The sequence below is a fragment of the Hyalella azteca genome, unplaced genomic scaffold, assembly GCF_000764305.2.
Source record: "Hyalella azteca isolate HAZT.00-mixed unplaced genomic scaffold, Hazt_2.0.2 contig1122, whole genome shotgun sequence".
In the NCBI taxonomy this organism is placed as follows: domain Eukaryota; kingdom Metazoa; phylum Arthropoda; class Malacostraca; order Amphipoda; family Hyalellidae; genus Hyalella; species Hyalella azteca.
The window spans coordinates 16,977-31,539 of record NW_025931453.1 but is presented as its reverse complement, the minus strand read 5'-3'; the positions used below and the strand labels follow the sequence as shown (position 1 = coordinate 31,539).

Sequence of the window (14,563 nt, the reverse complement as noted above, 5' to 3'; positions counted from 1 at the left end):
GGCTTATATAATGGCTGATGATGGCTATCAGGTCCCTGCGATATAATGGCTGATGATGGCTTATATAATGGCTGATGATGGCTATCAGGTCCCTGCGATATAATGGCTGATGATGGCTTATATAATGGCTGATGATGGCTATCAGGTCCCTGCGATATAATGGCTGATGATGGCTTATATAATGGCTGATGATGGCTATCAGGTCCCTGCGATATAATGGCTGATGATGGCTATCAGGTCCCTGCGATATAATGGCTGATGATGGCTATCAGGTCCCTGCAATATAATGGCTGATGATGGCTTTCAGGTCCCTGCATGTATGGCTTAGTTACGACACATAATATACCTACAGCTTATATTATATACAACTCCTACCTAAGATAATTGTAAAAGCACAAAAGAAACAAAACAATTTACTGAAATTTTTTCGGACTTGTGAAGAGCGCATTGCTTCATTAAGCAATAGCCTCCTGCCTCACCGTATATACACCGTATACAAGTACTTATATCATTGGTAGTATATACAGTGCATACGCCATTTACAACTTACAAGTACNGTACTTATAGCATTGGTCATATACACCGTATACAAGTACTTATAGCATTGGTCATATACACCGTATACAAGTACTTATAGCATTGGTCATATACACCGTATACAAGTACTTATAGCATTGGTCATATACACCGTATACAAGTACTTATAGCATTGGTCATATACACCGTATACAAGTACTTATAGCATTGGTCATATACACCGTATACAAGTACTTATAGCATTGGTCATATACACCGTATACAAGTACTTATAGCATTGGTCATATACACCGTATACAAGTACTTATAGCATTGGTCATATACACCGTATACAAGTACTTATAGCATTGGTCATATACACCGTATACAAGTACTTATAGCATTGGTCATATACACCGTATACAAGTACTTATAGCATTGGTCATATACACCGTATACAAGTACTTATAGCATTGGTCATATACACCGTATACAAGTACTTATAGCATTGGTCATATACACCGTATACAAGTACTTATAGCATTGGTCATATACACCGTATACAAGTACTTATAGCATTGGTCATATACACCGTATACAAGTACTTATAGCATTGGTCATATACACCGTATACAAGTACTTATAGCATTGGTCATATACACCGTATACAAGTACTTATAGCATTGGTCATATACACCGTATACAAGTACTTATAGCATTGGTCATATACACCGTATACAAGTACTTATAGCATTGGTCATATACACCGTATACAAGTACTTATAGCATTGGTCATATACACCGTATACAAGTACTTATAGCATTGGTCATATACACCGTATACAAGTACTTATAGCATTGGTCATATACACCGTATACATCGTATACAAGCGCTTTATATCATTGATCGTATATACTATATAAATCGTATATAGGTAATGCTGATGATATTTTGAGTAGAATTTATGATAAAAGTAGTATTATAATTAACACAACAAGTAACACTACAAGTAACACTACAAGTAAGACTACAAGACTGCAAGTAACAATACTTGTGGTCGAGGTAGTCGAAGTCGTGCAGGTAGAGCTCTCGTGTGTCGTGCGCAGTAAGTAACACTACAACAGTACAAGTAACACTACAACAGTACAAGTAACACTACAAGTAACACTACAACACTGCAAGTAACACTACAAGTAACACTACAAGTAACACTACAACACTGCAAGTAACACTACTTGTGGTCGAGGTAGTCGAAGTCGTGCAGGTAGAGCTCGCGTGTACCGTGCGCAGTAAGTAACACTACAACAGTACAAGTAACACTACAACAGTACAAGTAACACTACAAGTAACACTACAAGTATGACTACAAGTAAGAAAGTAACACTACTTGTGGTCGAGGTAGTCGAAGTCGTGCAGGTAGAGCTCGCGTGTGTCGTGTGCCGTGTAGATGTTGTCCACGTCCCAGGCGACCTCCTCACGGTACGGCAGCGCATGGTAGTCACACATGCACATGTACTGTGTGCTGAACCCCCCACACGGCCCTGTGTACAGTACAGTACAGTTACGGTGTGTACAGCACATGTACTGTGTGCTGAACCCTCCACACGGCCCTGTGTACAGTACAGTACAGTTACGGTGTGTACAGCACATGTACTGTGTGCTGAACCCTCCACACGGTCCTGTGTACAGTACAGTACAGTTACGTGGTGTGTACAGCACATGTACTGTGTGCTGAACCCCCCACACGGTCCTGTGTACAGTACAGTACAGTTACGGTGTGTACAGTACAGTACAGTCGTGGTGTGTACAGCACAGTACAGTCGTGGTGTGTACAGTACCTACAACACGTGTGTACAGTGTACGTACTAAAGACAATTAGTTGATATTTGATCATGAAGTTATAACACAAAAAACATCACGTTATATTATCCTGATAATAAAATGGAATATAGAAGAGAGGAGAGGGGATAAGGAGGGAGAGTGAAGGAAAGTGTGCATACATGAAGGGGTTAGGATAGAAACAGTAAAAAAAAACAAATTAGATAGAAACATGAGCACCCATGGCTCATGTTACTAGTCAGTGTCTGCCCATCGGGGCAGCCACTGAGGCACCCTCTGAGGCACCCACCAGGCGCCACAGGGGCACCCAACAGCCCCCCACCAGGACAACCCTCTAGCCCCCCACCAGGACAACCCTCTAGCCCCCCACCAGGACAACCCTCTAGCCCCCCACCAGGACAACCCTCTAGCCCCCCACCAGGGCAACCCTCTAGCCCCCCACCAGGTAGCTGCGGTGGATGCCAGCCGCCTCCTCCCGTTCATGGATGCTGCGTAGCCTGGAGCTCGGTTCTACCTCCACCTTACGGATGATGTGTCTGCACGAACACAGCAATCATTAATCATCTCATTATCATTCTTCACGTCGTGATTTGATGATTATTGACTGAGATCTAATCAAAGACTTTTTATGTTAACTGATGATGAGGATTTGATTACTGCTCTTAATAATAGTCATGTGTCTTATTTAATTAATAGAAAATTGCATTTTGGGCAACTGCACACCTATATAAGTAGGTACCTACAACAAAAGAAATCACGGATACCTATGCCTATTAGACACAACCATGTATTTCTGTCCATCGGAATGAAGTAAACAAAGAAAACTATTTTTTCAATTCAAGTACCGGTACACATGTAACTAAGAAAACTATTTTTTTCAATTCAAGTATGTACGGTAACTAAAAAAAAATTTTTTTTATTCATGTATGGTAGGTGTGTAGCTAAAAAAAACTGTTTTTTTATTCAAGTATGTAACTAAGAAGACTATTTCTTCAATTCAAGTAAATATTGCAAATAATCGACTATAAATAGGGCTGTGAGACTAACGTGAGAGGCACGGCAGGAAATATGCTCCTGAGGGCGTTGGCGAGGGTCAGGAGCATCTGGTCGATCTCGTGGCTGTTGCCCTCGTCTCCGTTGGTCAGGTAGCTGTAGGACCGGTCGCACACCGTCATCGTCAGCTGAGGGTAAACATGGTAGCTGAGGGCAGGACATGGTAGCTGAGGGTTAGACATGGTAGCTGAGGGTAAGACATGGTAGCTGAGGGTAAGACATGGTAGCTGAGGGTAAGGTAGCTGAGAGTAAACATGGTAGCTGAGGGCATGGTAGCTGTAGGACCGGTCGCAAACCATCATCGTCAGCTGAGGGTAAACATGGTAGCTGAGGGCTGGACATGGTAGCTGAGGGCAGGACATGGTAGCTGAGTGCAGGACATGGTAGCTGAGGGCAGGACATGGTAGCTGAGGGCAGGACATGGTAGCTGAGGGCAGGACATGGTAGCTGAGGGCAGGACATGGTAGCTGAGGGCAGGACATGGTAGCTCAGGGCTCTTATACATGGTATAAGAACTGTGTCATGTCAAACACAGTCATTGTGAGGTGAGGAAAAAATAACCTACAGGCCTACTTATTCATGAGTCAAGACTTTCAGATCAGACCTGTCCAGCATACTTACCACCATATTGACTCAGCATGCAGCATGAGATCTTCTAGCCTCTGGTAGCCACTCAAGTATTGGAACAGACTCGAGACAATTTTGTGGATTAATCATGTAAACAAATGGTCTGACATACGGTACCTTTTTTTTGGGCTTCCTGCTCACCTGGTTTGGCTTTTTGCTCTCCAGGGCCTGGATGTCAAGGTAGTGGAAATGCTGGTCCACTCGGGTGGGCACTTTGGCCGTGAGCACAAACAGCCGACATGACGCAAATGCCTGTAATGAGATTCCTTTTAACCAATTTCACCTCCATAATGTGTCATTAATTCACAAGTAGATGTTGAAACAATTCAGCATTAAACATAAAACTAGCTATGAAAAAAACCCTCATAATAAAGATTTAGAACTTTATATTTCTGTGCTTCACCATCAAATAAAATTATTGCAGTGACAACAAACAATTAGAACATCAATTTTGGCAATTTTAAAACTGTATTTAATATCAAATACTTCATGGACTTCTGGTGTATTTTCAGCAAAGGGGTCTCAACTAATAGCAATTTAAATTAACACATTAATTGCAGCTATGTCATATTCAGGGCTTATTTCATACCAGTGGTACAACCAAAAGGTGGGTTGTACCGCACTCAATGTGTTAATAATGTTTAGCTGAAGTACAAACAAACAAAAATCAGAAAGACCTTGAAATTGAGGAAAACACAATCAATATGAACACTACAAGAAAATTTGTTAGTGTTAAGTTATGGCATCTAAAGAAGCCCTCACCAGCACACGGTTCTCAGTTTTGTCCCCCTTGACCTCATATCGTACGAGGGCTTTGAGCGTCAGCTTAACTTTCCGGCCAAGGCATTGCCGGATAGAATCTGAAAAAAATCATTCAGGATATTTTTATGATGTCAAATTAAAATGAACAATCATTTGTTGTAATTTTGATCTAATCAGTCAGTATTCCATCAATTTGAACCATTTTTGCTATGAGTGACATCTGAAATTTTTTCTAAAAATACCGTATTAGTTTCTAAAGAACCAAAGCTGTCAAAAACATACTAATCAGTGACTAGTGTGTCTAGGATGCTTTAATTGGTGTTATCAGATTAAAACTAATAATAACCAGTCATTTTTGGGGCACAGAAAACATGCAACTAGAAAATTGTTCACTCATTTTGTGCAATATTGTTCACCAATTAGAAGAATTAATCTTGATCTGTAATAATAAAAAGGCTAATAATGGCTCCTTGGAGCCTGTCTTGTGCTGAAAGTTGTCATACCTGTTTTTTAAGCATGGTTTTAAGGCCACAAATAAGCAGCATTTATACACTTATATTGTTTAAAACTTCAGACAGATATTGACATTAAAAATAAGCCAAGCCAAGATGGCTCTGCTTTCTGTAAATAAATCTGGCAAACACAAGACACTTAGCAGATCTGCTGCCGCATACCTTTGGCTTGTATAGAACAAAAATTTAGCATTTGGAAACATATTTCTAGTGTAGGTCAATAAATATTTTATAATTGCTATGCTCAATTGGCACCCCGAGGACAAAAATGTTACATAAAATATAAACTTTAGGAGAAAATAATACTTACTTCAACATAATTTCAATTCTCCAACTATATATATGGATGCTAAGCCTTTTTATTACACACATATGAAAATGGCTTTGGCATTTATGCTTTGGCATTGACATCTTTTACGCTTTCCATTTTCCAGCAAACCATCTTAACAAGGATTGGGATTATACTACATAACTTATTACTGAAATCTTGCAACTCATAGTGACAAATTTCTAATATATTTGTAATTTTAACCTTGCAACCTGATGGTGCTCTTCTGTTAACATTGTTATAGGAGTTATTTCATCAAGCAGGAATCTTGCCATTCCCAAAATGGCAGGAAATCTTGTTGTGGCTCAATAATCTTGACTGTAATTTAGCACTTGTGTGCAATTTAAGGTCAAATCACACTCAATTGGTCCATTGATTGGCACCAGGGCTGGAAAATTCCTATTTTTTCTGAAATATTGCAGCTTTAATATCATATAATTTCAGTAGGTATGAAATCTCGCGGTGTGAATGTCATAATTTTTTTGTTTGATTGAAAAAATTGCAGTTTGCAAACAAGTCATTTCATAAAATTTTCCACTTCTGCAATCCGCGTTAATTTACAATTCTAGCCAAAATATCTTGCAGAACTTAATCATAATTTAAACACGTCAACCTAAATATTTCATCAAAGATCGCGCATATTTGCACTTTGCAGTCACGTTAGCTTGCATTAACATGTGTTCAGCTTACAGTAACGACAAATGTTATTGTTGCCGTTTGACTGTTTTAGGGTAAAATTATAGATTTAGTGTAACATAAGCATGGACTTTGTATATAAATTCATGCTTTGTAAATGGCTTTTCATGACTGAGATATAGAATTCACAGCTCAAAAAAATTGAATCATGGCTCAAAGAAAAGGAATCACGGTTAGCAAATCCATAAAACCACAGCTTAAAAAATTCAGTCGCGGCTTGCCAAGTAGATATATTTCATGCCTGATAGGCGGAGTGGCTGCTTATTCCATTGCGGACTTTGGCTTTTTAGGAACCAGCTTATTTTAAATTCCATAATATAGCCTAAAACATTATTCAATGTTAAAGTATGATAATATAGTACGGTATTATTGATATGAAAATTTTTAAAAAATACTGGAGATAAAAATGCTTAAAAACTAATAAATAGATTTTAGAAATTACCACTTAAATATAAAGTTTAGCATACCTAATTTTTAGAGCAGCAATAAGATAAATCATAAAGGACCAGAACCCAGGTATGCATAGGCCTTAATGCATAAAATTACTCTAGAAATTTAAAAATTAATACTTATCCAATATTTGTTTATTGGCCTCCAATTGGCAATTTTGTAAAAATCCTACCTAAAAATTATAGCCTAGTTTCAAATTTAATTTCAAATGACACATAAAAAATTTACTATTTTTCTTAATTTATACAATATAAATTTGATAAGGGCATACAAATTGGTAAAAGTAACCACAAGCATGGGCATTTATCTTGTTCATCATTTCATGCCAAATGATGCCATAGCCCATAGGCATAGGTGGTTGAACCGTGGTTCTAGCTTCTAAGGAATTTTCCAGTTTGAGAACCACTTTGGCGTGAAGCCCAATTGTTAATTTTAGCTTGAAAACTATACACATTTATTTGAAAAAACATATCAAATTACAGAACATAACCCATCAATTTTAAAAATAATTGCTATGAGCCAAAGTTTAGAGTCTCTAAGTATTAACAAAACGACAATATTGACACCTGAGTGAATGTAAACAAACAGTGACTCACCTGAAAGCTCTCTTGAAATAATATTTCTGCCTGTCATCTTGGATTACAAAGCAACATAAGTGTCTTACTTGGCACTTGAATAAGAGTATCAACGTAGCTATAAAGGACTTTTCAACCCAAGCATCAATAATTAGCACTACAAACTTAATGGCTAAGTTTGTAAATCCAAGGAGTGTCAGCTGCACTCAGACAGACTCAAATCTCAATGACTTCTGACGTCACGCTAGACAAATCGCAGGGTGCAATTTAAAACAATACAGAAGCTGCCAAGGAATTGATTATTCAGCCACATTCCGGTTCGAGCTGCGGTAGACGACGGACGTTGGTAAGAGGAGCTGCGTCTTTTTTGAAAATCGGTGAGTAACTTGTCTGAAGAAAGTAGTCAATAGGCTGTTGAAAATTTCAAGAATTGATTCTGACGTAGCGTTGACACTTAAGTAGGAAAGGAATAATAGAAGGAGGGAAGGATATCTTATTATTATTTTTTTTTGTTATTGTTTCATCCTTTCTTTGATAATTTGTAGGATTATTAATTTGTTTCTTTTGGCTTAATTACATTGTCCAACTTTGTTGGATACATCAATGGAGAGCGACACTCCAGGAAGTGGAGTGGTAGCCTGCAAGATGAAAGGGAAAAGGAAAACATCAAGAGCAAAGTATTATTCAGCCAGCATAACAATCTCTAAAATATATAGTGAGAAGACATTTTCAATTGCGATAACCTTATATCACATCCTAAGCTAGAAAAATTAATTTTCTTAAAACGGATATGACATATCTAGAGCTATCGTCCGCAAAGGCTTCGTCTGTAAATAAGTCATCTTCAACTGTAAACATCTGGAAGCATGTTTCATCTCGTAATGAAAAATTATGATGTATCTTGATCAGGCTACCGTATATTTTGTTGACCCCAACGCCCAACCTAAATTTTTCGAGGAAGGAAAATATAAGAAATAAGCCAGGTTTATCACTCTATGTCTCCATACAAGAATTTTATAGACGGCATACAGCCCCATACCGGGTTCATTGGCCAAATTACCGAGATGACATAAAAATAGAATTCCTTTTTCACATCTACCTTAGCTATGGAGCATGGTACCTGTCTCTTATACACATCTAGATGTGTATAAGAGACAGGTGCAGAGCGTGTAGCGGAGAGACATGCTGCCAAAAATAGACTGAAGAGACACCCAACTATGGAGAATCTAATTGCTCTGAGGAAAGCTGAGGCACTGGTAAAGAGGGAAGTAAAGAATGCCAAAAATAAATCATTCCAGGAGTTTTGTTCAACTATAAATAAGGACACACCAGTGACAACAATATGGAAGAAAATTAGCAAATTATCTAATAAAGGACGTGGCCGACAAGCATCACCAATCATGGTGGGAAATGAAGTTATAACAGACTCAGAAAGAAAAGCCAGTGTCATTGCAGCAGAATATGCCACCTTAATTGCTACACAGCAACTGCGCCTAAATGGGGCTCCATTTCTCTTGCCAGTAACAGTGGCCCTGATGGATGACTCTCAACTCCCCTATAATGGCAACTTTTCATATTCAGAACTAACAGACTGCATTAAACATTTGAATAATTCGGCCCCAGGACATGACTATATACACCTGTCTCTTATACACATCTAGNCTTTAACCACTGGGCCACCCTGCCAATAATCGATTGTTATTTATGTATATGCGTACACCAAGCCGATGATAAATTTTTAAACATGAGTATAATTTTTGTTCCAAGTTGTTGCCAAAACATAAAAAAATTATTCAATTACGAACTAGGGCACTGAACTCAATTCAATTACGAACTAGGGCATTGTTGCCTCAGGCCTGATCATGCCCATTATACCGCACCACCTCAGGCCTGATCATGTTCATTATACTACACCTCCCTGAAACCACTTCAGGCCTGATCAGGTTCATTATACCGCATGTGCATGATCAGGCTTGAGGTGGTGGCAGGGAGGTGCGGTATAATGAACATGATCATGCTCATTATACCACAATTGTGGTTTAGGGTACTGGAGAACACTGAGAGTCCTGGTGAACACTGAGGGTACTGGAGAACACTGAGGGTACTGGAGAACACTGAGGGTACTGGAGAACACTGAGGGTACTGGAGAACACTGAGGGTACTGGAGAACACTGAGGGTACTGGAGAACACTGAGGGTACTGGAGAACACTGAGGGTACTGGAGAACACTGAGGGTACTGGAGAACACTGAGGGTACTGGAGAACACTGAGGGTACTGGAGAACACTGAGGGTACTGGAGAACACTGAGGGTACTGGAGAACACTGAGGGTACTGGAGAACACTGAGGGTACTGGAGAACACTGAGGGTACTGGAGAACACTGAGGGTACTGGAGAACACTGAGGGTACTGGAGAACACTGAGGGTACTGGAGAACACTGAGGGTACTGGAGAACACTGAGGGTACTGGAGAACACTGAGGGTACTGGAGAACACTGAGGGTACTGGAGAACACTGAGGGNCAAATCATTGACGGCCTTTCAAGCAAAATCCACCAATCATAGACAAGAAAATAGAGCGTAAGTACTTACGTTCACTTAGCGAGTTTTGAAAGTAATCGTGAAGAAACTGCGCGCAAACTTCTGACAACCTTCCCCTCGCTGAGGCGTGTGATTTTTTTTCTACATGAAAAATTAAAAAAGCACGGGACGCATTCCAGATTCTATGTATTTATAATTTTATTACTCATGTTATTAAGTATACAAACAAGAACTCTGTGGAGGATGTTTCTCGTCATGATGTTCTTATTCAGTATAAAAACGATGATTGTATTTGCCGGCGTGGCCGTATCACTTGCGCATAAGTTGAAAAAAAAACCGGCCTAACTTGAATGCGATTACTCAAGGGTTCTAATGAGTGGTTGATGGTTAATAATGTCAAAATAGCAGCAGCAAGTTGCGGGTTCACAGCCCTCGGCAGCGGTAAAAGTTCTGCGATGGCGCGAATAATTAACATGACAGATTAGGATTATTCAACACCGACGCTTCTATTTACATGAGTACACGTACATACAGTGTCAACAAAATCACTTCACTGAAGTGATAGATCTCTCTCTTTTGCTGTCTAGATCTCTCTCTTTTGCTGTCTAGATCTCTCTCTTTTGCTGTCTAGATCTCTCTCTTTTGCTGTCTAGATCTCTCTCTTTTGCTGTCACAGTGCATTAGAGTGCCGAGTAACATGTATGTAGCCGACCTCACAAAATTTTTCATTACCTATAAATGATCGGAATTTTGATGAGTTGAAGAACATAGTTTCATTCAAAAATACTTTCTGGTTAGGAGAAATATCTTGATCACCACAAATTCGGTCATTTTTAGCCGTATTACAATAAATTGCGGCAAAATCCAGAAATGTTCACAACCTAAGTACAATGTAAGTGTTTAAATATGTTACAAAAATTTTAATTTCAACGTGCTAACCCACTATGGTGAAATTAGCGTAGTTGTGGAGTGTTTAGCTCATTGACTACATCTTCTGATTGAAGCCATAAATAAAACGAATAACCTTAATAGAAGTGGGATCTTGAAAAAAAAAATCGATAAAAGTTCCATATGATATGTACAGTAATTCAGGAGACATTCTTCAGCCGGAGTGGATTTGGATATGGGGCCTCCGTTATGTACTTTTCTCTGAAAAAGGATATTCCGGAGTCAGGCCTTTACAACGGCCATCAGCCGCGCATCACATGTTCATTTGTTGGTAGGAAGGAAAAAGGGAGACCAAGCCAGGTGGAAGCGACATTAAATGAGAGGCTAGAGGGTGTGAAAGTTTGTGTTAAGGATGAGATGAAGAAAAAAATGGAATAGAATTCAATAGGAAATTCATTTGGTTTATCATTGCTATATTACATATATTGCACTGTATAGTTTACATCTATATTAGATATGACATATGAGATCTCTTAGGACCTAACTGACTATTCCGTTCTATTAAGGGGAGCGTCTAGGTACAAAGGTCGAAATGTTGGCCTTTCCGGTTTTTAAGCTCATCTTAAAGCTTACTTTCTGATGCATCGAACGGTACTAGAACCATCTCTGTACGTTGATTTCTGCATTTGCAACAGATTTCGTAAGGGGGGAGGTGTCCGGGCCCCTTCAGTAAAGTTAAGGCGAAAATTACCCGGCCGGGCACCATTAAGGGGATCGTCTGATGTAAAGCGGCCTGCCAATTATGACATTCTCCAGTTCCTATACTCATCTTAAAGCTTACTTTCTGCCGCATCGAACGGTACTAGAAACATCTCTGTACGTTGATTCAGACAGATCCTGCAAGGGGGAAGGGGGTGGGGGGGGCCTTCAATAATTCCGAAGTGGGAAATTAACTATAAAATGTGTTCTTCAATCGGCCAGAGCTCAGTAACCTCACAGACAGCACGCGGGATGGCGTTCATTTAGTGGCTCCATGCACCGATGACTGACTTTTGAGTGAGTTGATGCTTACTTTTGGTATCTAGGCTCCGTTACGTGCCTTTACGTGCGGCGCGGCGGTTTTTTGCCTCTTTGGCAGGTTATTACTTTGGCAGGTTATTGGTTGCCAGTGTTGTTACTTTGGCAGATTATTTGGTAGCGGTAAGTTATGGAGGTTACTAATTGATGGAAGGGTAATTGGTCGTGGACGAGTTCCGGTAGTTTATTGGTGATATTGATGTAAGATTACAGATGGAGTTTGGGTGCAGTTTAGTGGTATAGATAAGGCCCAGTAGTAATTGAATATGTAGCCTAGAGATGTCTTTACTTCCACCCGAGCACCGCAGGTATTAACTCTGCGACAAGGTATAGCTTTACAACTATTAATCTCAAAGAAATTATAATATCTCTCAGCTTGGAGATTATACACTATAATCTTATCTAGTCACTACACCTCTGCTGAAAAGTTGCCAAAGCTGAAAACCTCTCTCACGGCAATCCTATCTCCTCCTACAGTTTTGAAGCAAAATCAATGAGCCATATACCATTCGATTTGGAAAGGAAAGATCTACAAACGTCACTTGGTCGTTTTTCCAATTTCGTTGTAGTTCGGATTTTATTTTGCCAGAAGTGGGGGAGGGCGGGGGTAAAACCGAAAAATTTCGAAATATATCGGAAAAGTGCTCCCACACCCACAAAAATAAAAAAATCGCTAAATGACGTTTTTAGATTTGGCTTTTACGCATCGAATGATATGTGACTCGATGTTGTAGCTTGAAAATCCTAGGAGGCGATGGGATTTCTAAAGTACCCCCTTTTTGGCAGTTTTCTACGAATTTCACGTTTTCTTTCATTTTTTCGAAAAATTCACACGCGAAAAAGTCTTAGAATTCTGTTTTACATACGTGTACAAAATTTCGAATCGATTCTGTTTTGGCAATGCCTAATTAATATGAAAAATGTTTTCTGCAGGATATCAAGGTTGTTCATAGGTATAGTGAGATGCTTAACATTCTCCATGAGATGGAGATTAAATGAGATGATTTGATATTAAAGGGATTTCCTTGAGGCTGCAAACACTTTGTATGCAATATACATTCTATGGAACTGCTGGTGTAGCTGCTCCACTAAAATATTCATGCTCAAATGAGCTGAATTTACTTTGATTTTTGCAGCTTATGATTTGTTTTTTATCAATGATTCTAGTAACCAATGCATTTAAATATTTCTAATTCAATAGAGCAAAGAGTTCTTAGATCCCTGAAAAGCATCTTAAGAGATGTATTCACAGTTTATATGTATGATCTGCTAATGTTATGTGTGCAATCTCCGGCATGACTAACTAAAATCATTGTAGCCAAAAGTGGCGCAATGTATTATTGTTCAGCGAAATAATTTTGAGATTTTACAATAGGTATGCCTCCAGTATAGGTACCTATAGTATCTGTGTATAGTACTCAATCAGGAAGTTTCAATATGAAGTCTCAATATGAAGTCTCAATATGAAATCTCAATATTCATGCATAGTAGTCAACCAGAAAATCATTAACAACAAAGATGTGTTGTGTGCAGGAAGTGTGACCGACAGAGGGCGTGATGTGGCAGGTCCATCTTCCCTGCACAGCAAGAAGCCCATCAAGCCTGGTGGCTACATCATAGGCCCTGTCTCTTATACACATCTAGATGTGTATAAGAGACAGTCGTACCCTACCCGATTGGCAAACCTGGAGGTATGCTACTTGATCATAAGTATTTGGCAGTTCTATCCTATTCAACTTACCAAGAAAAGATTCAAAGTCAAATGCAAAATTGTTTAGTTTTTTGTTATGTTTTGACTTATGTTTTAAATACAGGATTAATATTTTCTACTTTTTACTAACATTTTTCAATAAATTCAAATATTGTGGCTCAATCATGCTCTTTCATTAAAAATTTGGAGGTTAGCCTATTCTAGCTAGAATCTTTTAGTTCTGTAAATGGCAGGAAAACTTGAGAGTCAGCTGGCTGTGGCTTGCCAGGCTTGAAAGCTTGAGGTAGGCCTAGTTGTTTTCCAACTAGGTAATTTGCAAAATTGCAATATTGGGCAGAAGTTTCTTATAACCAGGTATCTACACTTTTCAATGTGCTGGCCACATTACATACCACCAAACTCAAAAGGGGTAATAAGGGAAGTTATTAACAAAAAGCGCTTAAAAATTTTGAGCATTTTTTTGTTAACAACTTCTTACTATGAAACATTTCAAACAAATATAGGCTCATTTTATAGCTCTTTGCAAGGGCTATCAAATGGCATTTGCAAAAAAATTTTGTATGCTATTTGTAAGGTGCCAGACGCAAAATAGAACCATCCTGAATTACCCTTGGGAACGGGGTAATCTGGAGTCTGGACCAGGCTGGAATTCTAAAATTCGAGGTTCACATAAAAAAAAAGTGTTCCGCCTTAAAAAAAACGTTCCAGGCAAACTACTATGCCAACTAGAAACAGGTTTGCAGGCCATCAGAAATCGGCTTCGGTTGCGGTAGCTATGATCGTATGAACGTCAAGTCGGCAACACAGAGAAGGTCCCATGCAAGATTGTTAATTGCGCGCGTTACTCACAGTCTNGGAAGAATACCTCGCCCAAAAAACCATTAATGAACAAAACAGCCTCCTGGTCTCCCAGACCATGTCCATGGACTACCACGGCGTGGCGCGCAAGCCACCCCCCGCCGTCATGGACCAACTCAAGGCCTTGAACG

General features: G+C 39.2%; 1 protein-coding gene across 1 annotated transcript in view; it reads right to left on the bottom strand.

The window, feature by feature from the left end:
• LOC108670712 (F-actin-uncapping protein LRRC16A-like) overlaps positions 1-7,875 on the bottom strand; it is a gene marked incomplete in the record, with an annotated part of 26,813 nt that extends 18,938 nt beyond the window's left edge. Inside the window, 6 exon segments of the mRNA XM_047881673.1 lie at positions 1,905-2,064; positions 2,783-2,892; positions 3,404-3,537; positions 4,178-4,288; positions 4,799-4,896; positions 7,381-7,875. Coding sequence (XP_047737629.1) covers positions 1,905-2,064; positions 2,783-2,892; positions 3,404-3,537; positions 4,178-4,288; positions 4,799-4,896; positions 7,381-7,417 — 650 coding nt within the window.
• Between the last annotated feature and the right edge of the window lie 6,688 nt (positions 7,876-14,563).